The 18957-nt window shown below is 41.6% G+C and overlaps 1 protein-coding gene across 1 annotated transcript; it reads left to right on the top strand.

The window, feature by feature from the left end:
• Window positions 1-1661: 1661 nt before the first annotated feature.
• On the top strand, window positions 1662-15647 carry SLC35E1 (solute carrier family 35 member E1). Its single transcript, XM_072601260.1, has 6 exons — window positions 1662-2117; window positions 2986-3056; window positions 5222-5359; window positions 8272-8397; window positions 12668-12913; window positions 14131-15647. Exons 1-6 carry the CDS (start codon window positions 1685-1687, stop codon window positions 14359-14361), a joined length of 1245 nt encoding a protein of 414 aa, XP_072457361.1. The 5' UTR covers window positions 1662-1684; the 3' UTR covers window positions 14362-15647.
• Window positions 15648-18957: the final 3310 nt, after the last annotated feature.

Below are 18957 nucleotides of genomic sequence, written 5' to 3'. Positions count from 1 at the left end.
AACTTGGTAAGCACTGTTTATTGAATAGAACCTAGTCTCCCCTCATAATCTCCCAATATGGTTAGGAGAAAACAATTCAAAGGTGAAAGAAATTAGTTAAGAAGCAAAACGGGGATCCAAACCCAACTCTCCTGGCCTGTGCTCCAGTGTCCCTTATTTACAGTGTAGTCACCCCGGCTGGCAACTTCAATGTCCTCCTCCCCTCACCTGGAGCAAAAAATCTTTCCTATCCACAGCAGTTCTTGAGTGTGTCCCATTTCTTTGCAGTAGTCTAATTATTCCATACTATCCTCAAATGCCAAAGTGCTTTTCCTGAAGCACAGATCTGACCACGTTATTTCCCTGTTAAATAAATTCCTAGAGTTCCCTTCTACCAGTTGTCTGTCTTCAAGAGGACCGTGGCATCCCTGGGTGATATCTAGACTTGCAGGTAAATGAGATTTAAGTGAGGCAGAGTGGCAAAGTTATCAGCCCCACCCTTTCCTGATTCCTTCCCTCCCCCACCCCCAATACTTATTCCTTCAAATTATCTAGTCAACTATTTTCTATTTTAAATCTACATGTTGCCTCTCATTACATTCCTGGAAGGCAGAAACTGTTTCGATTTCGTCTTTGGGGCTTTAGTAGCAGATAGAATAGGCCCTTAATAAAAAAGATTATGTCCAGTCACAAAGGTCACAGCGAGCCTGGGTCCACTGACTCTACACCTTTACTTTCTTTGCTTAGGAAAAACCATCAAGGGAAGAGTGAGAACACTGGGTCAGAACTACGCAGAGTACAAAATTCAGCTGCTGTTACCCCCTGGGGAGGGAAGATCACTATTTTCATCCGTGAAACCCCACTCTAGACTCGTCAGGAATCTTGGTTCTGACCGTAGCGATCTGTGACCCTGGCTAAGTCCCCTGCATGCGACAGAAGTCGGGGGCACGGTGGCTAGTGCCGGCCCGGACCCAGTTAGACCGGATTTCGAAGTCGGCCTCAGACACTAACTGGTTGCTGATGCTGGACAAGCCACTTAACCCGTTTGGCTCAGTTTCCTTAATTGCAAAATGGGGATAATATCAGCACCTACCTGGCAGCGCTGCTGTAAAGCTCAAATAAGAACGGTGAGGCGCTTAGCACAGCGCCCCGCCCGGGGCAGGCGCTACACAAAGGAGGAGCTATTCTTAGCAACCAAGTTAAAGGCCAGGCCAGAGTTCACGGGGGCGCTCCGCGTCAGGGCCGGAGTTACGCTGCACGCACCGCCCGCGCACCTGCGGGCTCCCCACGCTGGGTCCTCCGCTCACGGACAGCCACAGGCCCTCCCTCCTGGAGACCTCCGTCCCGCGTACCCCGTGCCCTTCTCGAGTCCCAGTCGCCCCGAAGGTATCCGAACGCACGCTTCCCAGGACCTGGTAAAGGGTAACAGCATCACAGCAGGAAGAGAAGAGTCCCCTCACCACCGCCACAGTTCTCTTCCGACGCGGCCGGAAGTGACATAGCTGACTGCTCCCCTCCCGGAGGGGGCCCACGTCGTCTCCTCTCCGTCGGTTGGCGGCGGTGACGTAGGTTCGTCTCCGGCCTATGGGGCTGTGGCGACGACGGCAGGGGGCGGGGCGGAGCGGTCCCGGCGCGCGCCCCCGGGCCGGCCCCGCCCCGCCCCCGGCCGGCGCGCGGGGTCCCGAGCCGGGCCCTGAGCTGCAGGATGGCGGCGGCGGCGGCTGCGGCCTCGGCGGCGGCCTCGGCCGCTGGCGGCGGGTCGGTTAGCGGCGCGCGGGGCGCCGGGGCGCGGGAGGGCGCGCGGGTGGCGGCGCTGTGCCTGCTGTGGTACGCGCTGAGCGCGGGCGGGAACGTGGTGAACAAGATCATCCTGAGCGGCTTCCCCTTCCCCGTGACCGTGTCCCTCTGCCACATCCTGGCGCTGTGCGCGGGGCTCCCGCCGCTGTTACGGGCCTGGCGCATCCCGCCCGCCCGCGGCCCGGGGCCCGGCTCCGGCCCCGGCGCGGCCGCGGGCGCCGACCCGCTGCCGCCCCGCTTCTACCCGCGCTACGTGCTCCCGCTGGCCTTCGGCAAGTACTTCGCCTCCGTGTCGGCTCACTTCAGCATCTGGAAGGTGCCCGTGTCCTACGCGCACACCGGTGAGGCCCGAGCGGGGCCGGGGGGGGGGATGGAGGAGGGCGAGGGGGAGGGGCTCGGAGCCCGAGCTAGGAAAGGCCTCGAGGCCGAGGGGGAGGCCGGGAGGGCGCCCGGGGGCTGAGCGAAGTGGCGGGGAGACCCCAAACGAGGCTCGGACCTGGAGCCGAGGGAGGCCAGAGGGGATCTGGAGACGGAAGAGTTAAGGGGGGAGGGGCACCCCCGGAGACACAGGACCTGGGGAGGCCTGGAGAGGAGCAGCAGAGACCCCGGGGGAGCTTGCCAGTAAGGAAGTGGAGGCTGGAGAGCAGATGTGGAGATTGGAGGCTCCGGGAGATTCTGGGGAGATGGAGGGGCGAGTGAAAGGACGGCGTTGGGCTCTAAACCAGAGGGCGGAGACACTTCTATTTTTGTTACTGTTGCCTTGGTTCTAGTCCAGAGTGGCTCTTTCCCAAATGATTGAGTTGAAGGGGGCTTCTGTGGATGCTGACCTGAGGGCCTGGGACCTTGAAGTCTGGAGGACAGAGGCAGAAGGGGCTCTGGAATGTCCTGTTCTTTGGGGCAGGATGGGGTGGGGTCTGGGAGGGTGCCTGAGAATCCAGAAAGTAGGGAGTTGTGATGGACCGAGCCGACTTGGGGCAGGAAAGACTGATGGAGACTTCGGTCGGGAAACTGTAGGGTAGAGAAGACTGGTGGAGCTGGTTGAAGGGGCCGGGAGGAAATCTGCTGGAGGGGTGATTGGTTGGGAGGAGATCCCAAAGGGTATGTGGAAAGGGGCACTAGCTCAAGGGTCCCTCTAACACATCAACTGTCTATCTGTTAAAACACCTAAGCTCACCTCATCCCCCATCCTCCAAACTCCTTCCATTGTAGTGAAGGCAACCATGCCAATCTGGGTGGTGCTGCTGTCCCGGATCATCATGAAGGAGAAGCAGAGCACCAAGGTAAAATGGACAGTTACTGGGCACTCAGACATAGCAGTATGGAACAGCCCAAATAGCACGAGGCTGGAGCCAGTGGCTGTGGAGATTCCCCATTGAGCTTGTGGTGTGACTTTTTGAAAGTAACTTCCCCACTCTGAGTCTATTTCCTTTTTTCAAAGGAGGGTTATTTGATAAACAAGATGCCTTTCCAGCTCACTCTTCTCATTTTCTGAGTAGGAGCTATACTGCAGGAACTTGGCACCACACCTTCCCCCACACCCCCTTCCACTCCCTGCAAGCGAGGCAGTTTCCAATTGGTTGCATAGGTGAGAGAACCAAACAGGTAATTTCAAGGAACCAGGAATGAATTCGTAGTCTGCTAGAAGCCTATGTTTCTCCTTTGGGTAAAATTTAGGAACTCTTTAGAAGTCAAAACAGAACTTGGATTATGTCTTCTGAGTTCTCCTAAAAATAACATTTCCACTAACCAGTAATACCAGGAGCTCATGTTTAAACAAATAAGTTTTTCTGTCCTGGTCAACAGTAATATTTAAAGGGCTGAAGTACTGTTCTAGGTAGACCCAGTCTTAGTGTCTGCAGCATCCTCATCTGAAAGCTGAGAATTTATAGTGGTGGAATTGATAGATTCGCAGGTTTTAAAAAACAGTGGTTTGTAACCTGTGTGTTTTACATAGCTCACAGTCAGGCAGTGTTCTAGATCCTAGCCCATTTCACAGAAAACTAGGTCACCTTTGGCTGATTCCTTATAAATCCTTACTCACTTAAAACTATAGTCTATTTGTAAGAATTTATTTCCTCATACTTCTCCTTGAGGCCTGTCTTTTGCCTTTTCTTATAATCCACTGTGCCTGGCACATCGTTTTCACTTAATAAATGTTGATTGATTGATTGACTGATTCTTTACGGCTAACATAAAGTCATGTCACTCATTATTGCATAAATTAACAGATTGCTGGTGTCGTAAGGGGCCTTACAAGTCACAAAATTAGACATTTCTCAGGATAGGAAGGATCAGGACCATCAGAAGTCATTTGGCCTCTGGAGGAAGATCTGCCTTTATAGGGTTAGCCACTGTCTCCTCTGAGGTGGCTCATTCCACTTAGAGTTATAGGAAATCTGGTTTAATTGATTTAGTTTACAGAGGAAGATACTGAGACCTAGGGTCACATAGCTAGTTCATGGTGGAGTTAAGCCTTGGATCCCTGTACTCCCGGTGTAGTGTTCTACAATGCACAGAGCCTTGTGCCTGCACGAGAGAGAGAATTTAAACTTCTTTGTGCAGAAAGGAAAAAGTGCGACAGCCCTTCTTCATGGGAGAATCTATAGATTCTACCTAGGAACTCAAGGCCCCTGCTTCTAAGTAAAGAGGGCTAATCGTCTACTGTGTAAAACATTGGCAGCCTCACCCACCAGTAATCTATACACTAGGAAATGTTCCAAACTCCCAGTGTTGCAGAAAAGCCCTATTTCTGTGTAAGTTTAAGTGACTTTTATGTGGTTGCTTCAGTGAACTTCTATCCTTCCTGGAGAGAGGCAGCTTTTGAGTACTTAGATGGTGTGGCAGATAGAGTGCTGGGCCTATAATCAGGAAGAACTCATTCAAATCCAGCTTCATAAACTTAGCTGTTACCTTTTCCCTCAGTTCCCCACATCTGTAAAATGGAGATCAAAAATAGCACCTAGCTCATAGGGTTATTGTCAGGATCAAATGAGATAATATTTGTAAAGTGTCTGGCATATAGTAGGCACTTAGTAAATGTTTATTATTATTATCCTTTTGGATAGGAATTCGTGAATTGTTTTCAAAATTATTGTATGACAAGAATTGAATGTAATATCTAAATTAATTAGTAAAGGAAGTGAGAGTTCATTCATTCCTTTTAAGAAAAATAACCTTTTCTGAGAAGGGACTTTAAAAAATGCTGGAATATTAGACTTAACAAGATTGATTCATTTGTGTTTTCCTCTGGCTCTGTCTTGCCCTTGGTTACTTTTTTAACTGAAAGTGAAGTGGGGAGGTGGGGAGGATAGTATTGGAAGAATTTCCTTTGGAGTATACACTCTGTTGGTCACAGGTCAGTGGTAGATTTATCTTGTGCATGACAGAGCATGGCCATCATGACAACAAGTGCACTAAAGTGTCTTCTCCATTCTTCCTCTTGCAGGTATATTTATCCTTGATCCCTATCATCAGTGGTGTCTTGTTGGCCACAGTCACTGAGTTGTCCTTTGATATGTGGGGGCTCATCAGTGCTCTTGCAGCAACCCTCTGCTTTTCCCTTCAGAACATATTCTCCAAAAAGGTATTCATTCAGTATTGCCAGTGTGATGGATTTCCCAAGGATAGAAAACGTCTTAGTGATTTGGGGTGGTTTTTTGTATTTTTTAGTGTAGCTGGATGTGGCAGAAAGGGCACTGGAGAGTAGAGTTAAAAAGACAGAGACAGTGGTTTGCCGCATTCTGTCTCTGTGTTTGTGGGTAAGTTAGTGTACCTCTAAACCTCAGCTTTCTAACTTATAAAAAGGTAATGATTGTTGCAGACCTACAATCTATGACTCTTGTCAAGATCAAATGAAATAGTGTATGGAAAAGTGACTTGTAAAAGTAAAGTGTTCTATTAGTGTAAGTTTCTGTTACTTAATATTATTGATAATGTCCAAAAATATAAATATAATATATAAAATATGAAAAAAACAAACCTTTAAATTCAGCAAACATTAAGCTTTACTAGGTAATGCTGGGTAAGGGAGGAGATACCAAAATAATAAGAAGAAGATATGGCTCCTCCTCTTATGAAGTTTAGAGTCTTCAAAGCAGTTGTTTCATCCTGTGCCAAAAGTCTGTTATCTATTAGTGTGGCAAGTTAAGCTGGGTTAATGCAAAGAGGTGGTGTTTTAAAATGGAAAGAATACTGAACTTGTCAGCCGAGAACTGAATTGGGTGGCAGCTTTGACACTTTGACAGCATTGTTTGAGTCTGAGCAAGGCTATTTAAGTATGTGCTTTCCTGTCATCTTTGAAAACATAGATAATAATAATATTTGCACAGTTTTGTGAGTCAGGTGTGTTGTGACCTTTGTACACTTTTTTGTGTCATGGATGGATGGACCCCTTTGGCAATTGGCCAGAGCCTCTAGACATTATCTCAGAGTTATGTTGTTAAATATGTAAAATGAAATACATAGAAAACCAATTGTATTGTCATACCAAGTTCACTAACCCAAGATTAAGATTATTAATTTCCTAAAGTGTCGTACTGGTATATAGAATTATTCAATCAGAAAACATTAAATGCCCATTTCTTTGGATATCACATGATACTTTGTATGTGTCTTAATAGTTTTATTAAAGAGGTATCATGGGATTGTTCATAGATATTAGATTGAGTGGTTTGTCTTTCATTTTCAAAGAGGACCATGGATCAGGAAGATAATGCTATGACTTGCAAGTAAATTGGATTTAAGTGAGGGAAGGCTGTGCAAAATCACCAGCCTCACTTTTTCCCCCAGAGTCATTTGGGTCCAGTGACCAGATACAGATCAGGATAACTGTAGATGAACCAGGATGCAATGGGAAACCTTGGCCTTTTTAAGCTAAGGTCTTTCCAAGTTCTCCCTTTGGCTGTGGCAGTGCCCATTCCGTGATGAGGGTTGTTTTAAGAAGTGAGCCTAGGGATAGACCCTTTAATCCAAACAAACAAACCAAAAAAAACAGAAAAAAACAAAACTGGGAGGGGAAAACCCTGAGAATTTCTGGCCAAAAGAAAAATAATTACTATTTACATTCACTCTGACCCATCTGGGCCCAAACAATAACCATTTAGTGTTATTTGGGTAGGGACCTATTGTTAACTAATCAATAAGAGCCAGAATGAATTTGGGTTTAAGGCATGATCTTTAAGAAAGAAATCTAGTCAGTAAACCAAACCCCAAGATATCTAAGTAGGTTTCAGCCTTCAAAATGTATCTTCCTTTGTGTAGAACACCCTCAGATAGGAGCATAATACAAGAGAAAAGGAGAGGAAAGGATTTGGCTCACTGGAACTGACCAGCTGGATCCCCAATGGGGCAGCTTGGACTACTCACAGGTTGTGGTTTGTCTTTTGTTCTTGAGGAGGATTATGACATCAGGATGAAGATGCCATGACTTTCAATAGAATTGGTTTTAAGAGAGGGAGGGCTTTACTCTCCTCCCAAGCCATTTGGGTCTAGTGGCCAGTTATAGATCAGGATGACTGGAGATGGCCCCAGGGTGTTAGAAATAGAGTCAGGAAGACCTTGTTTTGAATCCTGCCTTGGATACTAGCCAGCATTGTGACTGTAGGCCAATCTCTTTAACTCTCTGAGCCTCATTTTTCTCATCTGTAAAAATAGTTATTACTACCTAAAGTATTTAACCTTACGGAGTTGTTTGTCCACATATGTAAAGTTCTTTACAAACTTTAAAGTACCCTATAAATCCAAAGATGTGTGTTACCTCTGATTATACCCTGAATTCTATGATGGTGGCTTGTTTTATCTAAACTGAATCCTAGCACAACCTAGTATTTTAAGCACTTGAGAAATGTTTGTTCAATGCATGATAGTATGATATGGCAGTTAAAAAACATAATTCAATCTGGAACTTCATTAAAACACTTAAAGGTTCAGTTAGGGAGATAACAAACCTGTTTTTATCTTCCCAAATCAGACCCTTTCTGGGCTGTTGTGTTCAGGTCTAAGGACTTCATTTGAAAAATAACATTGATAAGTTTTAGTATAACCAAATTTGTAAGGAGGCTGAAGATTAGTTGATGGAACTTGTCATGTTTAATATAGAGAAGAATAAACCTTAGGAAATATACGGTAGCTGCTCTTTTAAGTATTTGAAAGGCTATGGAGAATTGGATTTGTTCTTCTTTGCAGAACTAACAGCAGAAGTGAAAGTCATAGAGAAGAGAATGTAGGTTTGATATAAATGAAAACTTACTCATAGTTAGAGCTGCCCAGAGATGGAGGGGGTGGCTGCTATTGCCAGTGGCGGACAGTGGGTCCCCCATTCCTTGCATTCTGCTAGTGGAATTTGGGTGACTACTTGAGTATACATTAAAGAGAATTCAGGGACATGTTAGAGTAGCTCTGAGGTTCCCTCTCACTCAACTCTGTCATTCTGTGAATTAAAAAAATTTCTACTTTGGAAAAAATTGGCCAGTTACTTAAAGAATTTTGTATTTTCAGGTGCTGAGAGATTCAAGAATCCATCATCTTCGGTTGTTGAACATACTCGGATGTCACGCTGTCTTTTTTATGATCCCAACATGGGTTTTGGTTGACCTTTCTTCTTTCCTAGTAGAGAATGACCTGGTAAGTTGGCCAAAGCAAAGAATCTGTTTTCCTTACTAGTTCCATAGTAGATTCTATGTTTTTGGGGTCATCACTTTTTGTTGAACTTCCTAAAGTTTTTGGCATCTCTTAACACAGAGCTCTTTATTATGCTATGTACTTTTGCACAATTGAGAAGGAAATCAGCTTCTGTTCTTCCTCATGCCGTATGTTTGCTTGCACCTACTGATAATACTGTTTTTCATTCAGAAGAAGCCAGGAAGGGAATGGCCCTGCAGCTACTATCCTCCACGTAGTGTTGGCAAGCCTTTCTGGGAGTCTACCCTCATCCCAAGAAATCTGCATTTCAGTTTCTTTGTGTTATCATCTTGTGTTTTCTTTTATTGACATCATCATCCTCTCTTCCAATGAGGAAAGTAATGAAAGGTTGGCGTTCTCTTGCCATTTTCAGACACATCTGCCAGGAAAGACTTTTTTGTGTGTCTATGAATATTTTCCCAATTACATATACAATTTTTAACACTTTTTAAAATTTTGAGTTCCAAATTCTGTTCCCTCCCTTCCTTTCTCTCCCCCTTCCCTGAGATGATAAGCAATTTGATATTGATTATAGATGTGCAATCATACAAAACATTTCCACATTAGCAATGTTGTGAAAGAAAACACAGACAAAAACACAAAAAAATAAAGAAAGTGGAAAATAATATGCTTCCATCTGCATTCCGACTCCCATCAATTTTTTTCTTTGGAGGTGGATAGCATTTTTTATCACGAGTTCTTTGGAATTGTCTTAGATCATTGTATTGCTGAGGATAGCTAAGTCATTCATAGTTGATCAATGTGCATCATTGCCATCACTCTATACGATGTTCTGCTCACCTCACTTTATATCAGTTCATGTAAATCTTTCCAGGTTTTTCTGAAATCATCGTGCTTGTCACTTCTTACTGTAAAGTGGTATTCCATTACAATTATAAACCACAACTTGTTCATCCATTCCCTAATTGATTGACATCCCCCTCACTTTCCAGTTCTTTGCTACCACAAAAAAGAGCTGCTGTAAATATTTTTGTACAAAATCCTTTCCCTTTTTTTTTTTTTTTAAACTCTTTGGGATACGGACCTAATAGTGGCATTGCTCGATCAAATGGTGTACATCTTTGGGCATAGTTGGGAAAGACTTTCTGAAGTAAAGGGGATACCAATTTGAACTACTGAGTTTCTTTTCATTCTTCTTCTGTCTCTTTTGTCAGCTTTTCCCTTTTTGTTTCTCTCTGTTTTGTCTTTTAACCTTGTGATTTTCTGTTTTCCTCCTTTTTTCCCCAGTACTTTTCTTTCTGGCAAGTCACTACTTATATTCAAAACATTTTTATCAGCATTTATAGAGACTTTACCTATTATAGAGCCACAGAATGAAGACCATTTTCATCTCATGTCACAGATGATAAAATTATTTGCCCAGTATTTCCCAGAGAGTTAGTGGCAGAACCAGTGTTTGAACCATGATCTCCAAAAGCTTCCTATTTAAGTATACCATGATGTTTTCATGCGAGATGGGTGAAGTGGTGGGTGCTGTTAACTGTTCTTCAATCATGTCTCACCATGACTTGTATTACTAATATTAATACCAACCACAACGATTGATGTCTAGTGCTTTAAAGTTTGCAGAATGTTCTCTCTCATTGTCTCATGTAAGCCTAAAAACAGAAACAGTCCTTTGACGTAGGTTTTGCTAATACTAATCCACATTTTACTGATGAGAAAAACAAAACTTAAATTAAATAATGTAGACATGGTCACACAACTAGCAAGTGTCAGAGGCATGAATTTACACCATGTCTTCCTGACTCTATATTATACTGCTCTTTTCTTGTTTAAAATGAATACCTAGAACATTAATATACCCACATTAACCTGTAAATTAAAAAGTGCATTCTAAAGCCAAATACAAGTGGTAGTTTTTCTGTGCTTTAAAATCTCTGCACTCAGAACTCCTCTGACATGGAACCCTTCACATACCAAGTATTCAGTGACTATTTGAGGATTATTTATGGATAGTCAGAACTTGAATATGAGCTCTTTTATAGGCACCCACAAACATCATGGCCACTTTGAAATAAGGAAATAGGATAGAGAATCTGTGTTAATAGACACTATATGCTTTCTTATCTGGCTTTGTCCTATTTTTAAAATTCTTTTCCTTTTGGCCATTGTTTTGTGATTGGGAACATAGAGGAGGGTTGGCTGTTTATTGTCATAGTTGCTTCTTTGTAAGGAGACAAAAAGTTTGAGTTTGAATGGATTTGTGAATAGGCTAATGGGAAAATGATTCTGTCTCTAGAGTTGTTGGCATTATAAAGAATGTCTAACTTAATTGTGTCAATGTGAACCACTGACTGATTTGAGCAGTTTCTTTAGTTGAAGCCAATCTGGCACAGTGGAAAATATACTGGACTTGGAATGAGGAGACCCTGGTTCTTGTCTCAGGTTGGCCAGTAGCTAACTTTGTGACTGTTCCTGGTAGATAATTTGCCCTCTCTTGGCCTTGTTGCCTTATTTAAATGAGAGAATTAGATTAAATGATATCAAGGGTCCTGTCTACTTCTTATACTGTGATCCAGCTGTGTTCTCTTGGGAAGCTGTGTGGAAAGGCAGGCTGAGTTTCATTTGCTTCAAGCATGTGCTGGCTGTGTTACCGTGGGTACATCACATAACCGCTCTGAACCTCAATTTTCTCATCTCTAAAAATGGAGATAGTAGCATGTAGTTCAGGCTTGTTTTAAAGAACACATGAGATAATCTACATAAAGTGCTTTGTAAACTTTAAGGCAATATATAAATATTACCATTGAGTTTGAGGTGCCTCATTTCAGCAAAGACTTTGACAAGGAGTGCTACATGTAGGAGAAAGTGATAGGTCTTTTAGAAGATGGTCAGCTTGAAGAAGAGCAGACTTAAGGGGACTTTATAGCCCTTTTCAAATATTTGAAGGATGTGAAAGTTGCAGCAAAGAAACTTGAAAAACTTGCTGAACCAGTCTTTTTTAACTAAAATTTTACACTAAAGACAAGAGGCAGATCTTTACTTGATTGAGAGAATAGCCAGGCTTCTTTCTTCTTCAGTCCAATATAATCCCAAGTCTAGATGGAAAACATAAAAGTTAAGGAAGCCCTGAGAGCAGGAAACTGGAGACTGAAACCTGGAGTTGGAGTCAGAGGTAGAATGACAATCAAAAGGCATTAGCTGCCTCAACAAGTAACTCTGCCCATAGCCCAGGTCTGGTCCTTTGGTCACCCTCTTTTTGTTTAATCATCTTCGCTTCTTTAGATTTTTGTTTCTCCTTATTTGAAAACTCCTTTGAAACCAAAGACTCATTCATACCGCCCCATTTTGTTTTGAGCTGGGTGGTATTGTGTCCGTCATTTCTAAGATTTGTTGTTGTAGGTCCTTGTTATAAATTCAACAAAGGGTTTAAGACATAATTTTTAGAAGAAGAAGAAGAGAAAGGAAATTCCTATCAATTTGAGTTGCTCCATAAGTGAAATAAACTGCCTTTTGAGGAGCCTGGATGATAACTTTTCATTCTTATTATAGAAAGAATTCTTGATAGGTATTACCTCTAATGCTGAGATTGTGTTCATGAAGACAGTAGGATGAGGATGCATCACCACTAGGTGTTTGTAATTATCCTTATGGAGAATGTGAATTACTCAAAGTAGTTCTGCTGTAAAAATATAGTATTATTAGAGAGAAAGGCAGACTCTGGGCACTGCCATCATCCATCCAGGATTTTCCCTCCATAACTTAAGTCAGAAAGACTTTGGATCCACCCTCATTTGGAATAGATGTCGAGAAGGGATCTCGTAGGACATCCATCCCTCAAAGTCTCCTTTGACTTAGCCACTAAGACTCAATCTCCATCTCTTCCTATGTTCACATAATTTATGTTCTGTACAGGGACAAGTACCCTAGATTTGTTGTCAGCAGATTTGGGTTTGAGTATGATGTCTGCCACTTAACCTTGCACAAGTTATCTTTTCCTCTAAATCTCATTTTCATCATTTATAATATGGAATAGTAATATTTGTATTACCTACTCAAGATAGTTAGAAAGGTTAGGTAATTATTTGGAAGGTACATATTACCCTCATGAGCTCTAGGTGTGCAAGTTGGCAGTGCTTCCAGATGTTGTAGCACTTCTAACAGTAACAATTTTGTTTTTCCACTGTGGATCAGTCTTGTGATTTTGAAGTAACACAATGTTGTGGGTTTTTTATTTCCATTTCTGTAGAATTCGATTTCCCAGTGGCCCTGGACTTTAATGCTGCTAATAGTCAGCGGATTTTGTAACTTTGCGCAGAACGTCATTGCTTTTAGTATTCTTAATCTGATCAGCCCATTGAGTTACTCTGTTGCAAATGCCACCAAAAGGATCATGGTTATCACAGTATCCCTCATAATGCTACGCAATCCAGTCACCAGCACTAACGTTCTGGGCATGATGACAGCTATTTTAGGGGTCTTCTTGTATAATAAGGTAAGTGTCTGCATTGTGAATCCAGCTCAGGTTAGTCTTCCACTAATGTTAGTGTTTAATAATTATCTTTTAGTGCCTATGAAAAATAGGTTTAAGGGTCTGGGCTGGGCAAACACTTCTTCAACAGGCCCTTGGGTGGAGGAGTCAAGGATCAGAAATTGAGGATTCATTCTTTCGAGCTGCTCTTCATCTGTGTTTAAATTATCTGAGACGGTTGTATGGGGAGACTTTGTTCTGCAGCCCTTTCTCTCCTTCGGAAAAAATGGCCAGATCATTTCTACTTTGAGCATTCACAGAATACAAGAATTTTAGGATTTAAAAAGCGTTCAGAGCCTTTCCATCTTAGTACTTCCCCAAAGCATGATTCACCCCTGTGAAGTCATTATCCAGCTTATGTTTTAACATGTCCAGTGACAGAAAACTCAGTACCCAACAAGAGGGTGCCTTCAGTTTTCTGGCAGCTGTCTTTGTTATGAAGTACTTCATTCTATTGGACCCAAGTTTGCCTCCATATTTCACCCTTTTGTTGTAATTTGGTCCTTGGAGCCACCCATGGCAAACTCCGTTTTGACGGGTAGAAGGGAATTCTGCACAGGGGACTTTGTTGGTGTAGGGAAAGCACAATGAGGAAACTTCCTCTGCCAATACAGAGAGGCATTTGGTCTGGTACCTTAGAGATTTGCCATGGGCACTTAAAAGTAAGGAACTTGCCCGAGGTCCTGTAGCTAGGATGAATTATAGGCTGGACTGGAACTTAAGCCTTCTTGACTCTTGAGGCTCGATTTCTAGCTCCATCTCAGAAGGGAACCCTTGAAATATTTAAAAACAGTGATCATGCACCTAAGTCTCTTCTTTGGGCTAACCATTCCCATTTCCTTAATTAAGTCTCCTATGTTGTCCCCCTCCTCTTTTTCTATCCTAAATTCCACCAAGGTCTTTTCTCATATGTGCTCAGAAATGAACACATTGTTTATTATCTGTTTGACCAATCATTGGGAATTTTAATAGCCAGGAAAAGAAAGATAGATTGGTAGCTATTTATTGGAAACAGGAGTTTGTCCTGGGCTTCTTAATGTTCACAAATTATTCCAGTGTTTGCCTTTCTCTAATAATACTAATTTGCTTGAATCTCTGAGTAACTAAGCTTTTGGGTTTGGCAATAAGTGAGCATTATGTGAAAAAATGCTGAATGTTTCATCTAACTTTTTACTGTCCAGACCAAGTATGATGCAAATCAAGAGGCCAAGAAACATCTTCTGCCCATGGTAGCTGGAGACCTTGGAAATCCTGATCATCATCGGAACACACCAGAGAAATCTCAGAATGGAATTATTTTCCCGCAGCATGGGGACTATCACTATGGTCGAACCAGCATCTTCACAGATCACTTTCAGTACAACAGGCAAAGCTATCCAAACACATACAGTTTAAATCACTATGATGTATAGAATTTAGAAGACAGGTAGAGACTGTTAAGAGATTCTTTTTCCCCCAAGCAGTATCAGAAACTTCTGACACACCAGTGAATTCAGAATCATAGAATGTACTTCTCCTGCAGATGGGAAGGTGCATGATTGTCAATGATACAAGCGTTATCTTCTGCTATACACATTCTTATGCATGGAGCACCTTTCATAAGGATCCTGGAGCAGGGAGTATACCTGCAGTGCAAGAGTTTGGGGTTCTGGTGAAAGGTAAACTTTCAAACTCCAAGAGAGGGGAATCTTTGCTGGCTTTGTCTTAGAGTTTGACACCGGAGGATTGTGTCAATAGTAAAACTGTGGCCAGTATTAATTTTCTGTGCTTAATTTTCTGAAGCCATGTGTTTCTAAGTTAACATCTTTGCTTTCTAAATGAAGTTACTTGAGATCCTTTTTGAAAAATTTATATTTCTAGGTAGACTCTTCATGGGTTTGCATTCAGCTGTTGCTAGTATCATGGGCAAGGATTGTGCCTGAGTCTCTAGAAACCAAAGTTTGCATTGCACTACTTGAACATGTCTGGGTCATAATATGAGTGATAAAGGGTTTTGTTGGTAGGAATTCGTGACCCTATTTTAATGGTTTCTATAGATTGTCAAAAAGGAGAGATTTTTAAGTCAGTGCTAAATGAATTTTATTAGTGAATATAAATAGTACTTCAAATATAAGGAAAAGCCAAGTAGTATCCCAAGGCATTGTGACAATCCATTTGTGATCCTCAACAAATGTAAAAAAACTGTAAATCAATAGACTGGGCTTTCATCCTGTTTGCATTCTGAGCATGCATCATTTATTTTCGTTGCTGGGCATACTCAGCCTGATTCTTTGACCTGAAATTCTGAAGGTGCGCTGGCTCACATCCATAGAAGGAAGTTCATCTCCTCCTCTTCCACTGCAGGAGAGAACAGAATACTTTTCCTTTCCTTGATGCATCAAGTGGTATCAGCAGCAAGGGAGTATCATTGCAGATTTCCTTGGTTAACAAAAGGCACATAAGGAAATCGTAATCGGTGCTTTAAACAGCTCTTTCCCCAGGACTTGTACTCTGTCATTCTCTGAGATTGAACTGGGAGAATATTTGGCAGACCAATGCTGCCAAATGAAGCTTTGTTTTATAGGAAGGATTTTGCACTTTCTACAGATGATTTTGTAAATGTGTGTTTGTCTGTATCCTGGGCCCCCTGACTCCCTCTGAAATATAAAGCCCTTTGCTTTCAAGTGTTTGAAAACAATGAGCTATTGGTAATAGCAAACATTTGTCTAATGCATTTCTGTATACAGTAGAAACAAGTCACTTTGCAGTTTTGTGTCTGAGTACTGTAATCAGGGAAAAACAGAAAGGAATCAAGGATACTCTGCAAATTTGTTTTGCTATTTCCTAACAGAGATGGTCTATCTGTGTTGAATATGTTTTTTAGTTAAATTATTCAGAATCATGTCTCCAGGGTAGCATCAAAGACTATTAGTTGAGCTTTGAGGTTTGTTTTTTTTAAATACACAAATGAACAAAACATTTTGACCAAGATTAAGATGTTAAACCTTAGGTTCTGTGTAATGAAAGTAACAGTAGAGCCCCAATTTAAAGCAACTGGCTCTTCCATGGATTTGTTTCTACTACAGGTATAAATATGTTCTGTCCTCTTCTTTTCAGCTTCCCAATAATTATTGCATTTTGAAAAAACCTGATAGAACATGATTAGCCCATGAGTCAGTGTTAGCCCTGGCCCATATCCACTGACCTTCTTTCTAAAGGAGTTCTGCTCTAGTGGATGAACTCTTAGTTCAAACTTTGGGATCTTAAGTGCTGGCTTCCTTGTGAAACACTGGTTGGACACCTCAGTGGATCCTCATTGATCTTATTGACATGTGGCACTGTATACGAGAGGTGTCAAGCATGCAGCCTGCAGCTCTTGCTGCCCACAACACTCCTGAGTGCATCTGATCCAGATTAAAATGTAATTGGGAAATACTTAACAAAACAAATAAAAACAAAATAAGACAGATAATAGTATATTTTAAAATGGCAACCATTGGCCCACAGAGATCCTTTTGTATGGATTAGTGGCATCTTTTTTCTGTGTTTGACACCTCTGCTGTAGATGATAACCCATCTAGGCCTTTCTGCCCTGTGCCATTCATGTCCATGTCCTTTCATAAAGGATTTACCTAATGTACTGATGACCTGCCTTCCTCTAGATGTTGAGAGGTATTTCATAAAAACCAGGGCAGCGTTTGGGCTGTTCATCTTTTAATCCTATTTTTTGGTACATAGTGAGTTCCACTACCTTTTCTGCTCGTTGATGGGACAAAATGAAATCTTCTCTTTAAAGGGAGACACACACCATGGCAACTGTTGGCTCATTGACTTTTTCCTTCTTGCTTTTGTTAGGTTAATGAAATAAACCAACTTATGTATTTTGCATGAAAATGAGCCAGTTTTGTAACCAACATTTGAATCTGTTTTTTTCCTAAGTTGCTACTTTTTTATAGTGAGTATGCTAGTACATGAATAAAATCAGTCAAAAAAAATAAATGATCGATTTTGTAAGGTCCTAGCACTTCTTACAATCCCCCTACCCAGGCTAGACTTTTCTATGTTGCAGATTTTAGAGTAAAGTTTTTTGTGACTCAGTTCTCTGCTTCTAAGCTTGACTACAGTTAGTACCTAAAATCACAAGGCATAGCATGGGAGAGATGCAGAAAAGCATTTCCCAGATTTCTTCTTGATGGGGGTTAGATCCTAAACGTGAATATTTTTTTCTTTTTTAGCATTTGAGCAATACTGAGACATTTTTGCACATTCTAGTTAAAACAGTAAGTAGTGTTTCTGGTTTTTGCCATTTGATTTCTTGAACACAGTAATCCAAGTCCGAAAAATCCAGGTAAAAGAAAGTTTCTGATATTATTGCCATTTGTATTAATTTTTCAGTGCAGGATCTTACGTAGGTGAGGTGAAACAGTTAAATACCATGTGTAAATTAATGAGCGGTCTCTAACTCTGTACATCGACTTGTAGCAAGTACGTACACTGGAATGAAAAGACCCTTGAGGGACAGTCAACTTCCTCATCATCAAAGAAAATAAATCTTTAAGATTGTAATGTTCCTCAGAGTACATACCTTTTAAGTAGAGCATTAGTTGTGTTAAGGCTCTCTGATAGTTTAAGATAATTTACTGTCTATGTAGTTTTACATGAGGGAAAACTATTATTGTAGGTAGTTAAGCCTCTACAGCTTTTCTAATCTGTCCTCATTTTGTTATGTATCTTGACACAGTCATAAAAGAAAATATTTCTTTGCCCTGGAAAATAACAAGATATAGGACAATTATAATCTTTATAGAGACAAACATTATTTATAAATACTTGAAAATTTGCAGGCCTGTTTCAATTATGTTGAACCTGTTTTCTAGACCAAAATGCTTCCAGATTGTGTGTGAAAGTGAATTTTTCCATGTTGTGTATGTTCACCAGTGGCATTTACCACAAAATAAAGAGTCCACAGGGAAAAAAACCAGTGTGCATTCGTTCAGACTATAGGATGAGCTCCTCCCAGGAGCACTATTTGAAATGATCTAATTACCATACGCACGCCTGTGTGCTCAAGACCAGCCAGATTGGACAAAATGAATGGTTTTCTTCTAGGACTCCACAGCAGAGGTCAGAATATTAGGGATTATGTTTGGGAAAACTAAAACTAGTTCAACATCAAGTAGCTTTTCACCCCAGGTATTGCTTAAAGGTTTTGTGGGAAACTCCTTGGCACATTCATTTCCCAAGTGGGGAATAATGGTGTTGATTCTTAGGGTTTCTGACAGCTAAGTGGCATCATGACCCCAGGGGCTCATTTTCCATAATAGGGATATGCCTTCAGTATATAACTTCACAGGTACGAAGCATTGTCACATTCTCTTGTTTGGTATTCAGAACCATTTGCTGAAATAGGTTAGGCACTTTCTTCTCTTCCACATGAGGACGCAATCCCATTATAGGGAAGTAATCCTCTCACTTAAAGCCAGCTCTTTGGATTCTTCAGTGTAATGTTCTTTTCATGGCAAAATGTTTCCATTGGCTTTACCAGGATTTCATTGTGTAGGTATGGACACTGAACTGAAGCAAGCCAAATAATTAGCTCATCCTAACACTAATAGCTCATATTTGCCTGAATTTGAACCCGAGTTTTTAGAAACATTTGGTTTTAATCTGCTGAAAAATATGGATGATTGTGCAATTTTTCTTTTATTTAAGGGGGCTTTCCTCTTTATGTTCCTGCTTTGTAAACTAGGAAGAATCTTTTTGTCTCTAGGGGGCTTTAACAAGTAGATTACTTTTTCACCTGTTTCACCCTACATTTTTGCAGTAAAAACTCACATTTCATTAGGTACTTTTTGTCTGTCTTCCAGCCTTGTGAGGAGTCTTGTTTTCATTTAGTACATGAAATAGGCTCAGGAAAGCTGTGACTTACCTGAAGAGACAGGCTAGGATTTGAATTTTGTTCCTGAGGCCACGCTGAGTATTTCTTACATGACAGTCTTCTCTTTTAGAAATGAATTTTTCCTACCCCC

The sequence above is a fragment of the Notamacropus eugenii genome, chromosome 4, assembly GCF_028372415.1.
Source record: "Notamacropus eugenii isolate mMacEug1 chromosome 4, mMacEug1.pri_v2, whole genome shotgun sequence".
NCBI classification, from domain to species: domain Eukaryota; kingdom Metazoa; phylum Chordata; class Mammalia; order Diprotodontia; family Macropodidae; genus Notamacropus; species Notamacropus eugenii.
This window is presented reverse-complemented; position numbering and strand designations above follow the sequence as displayed.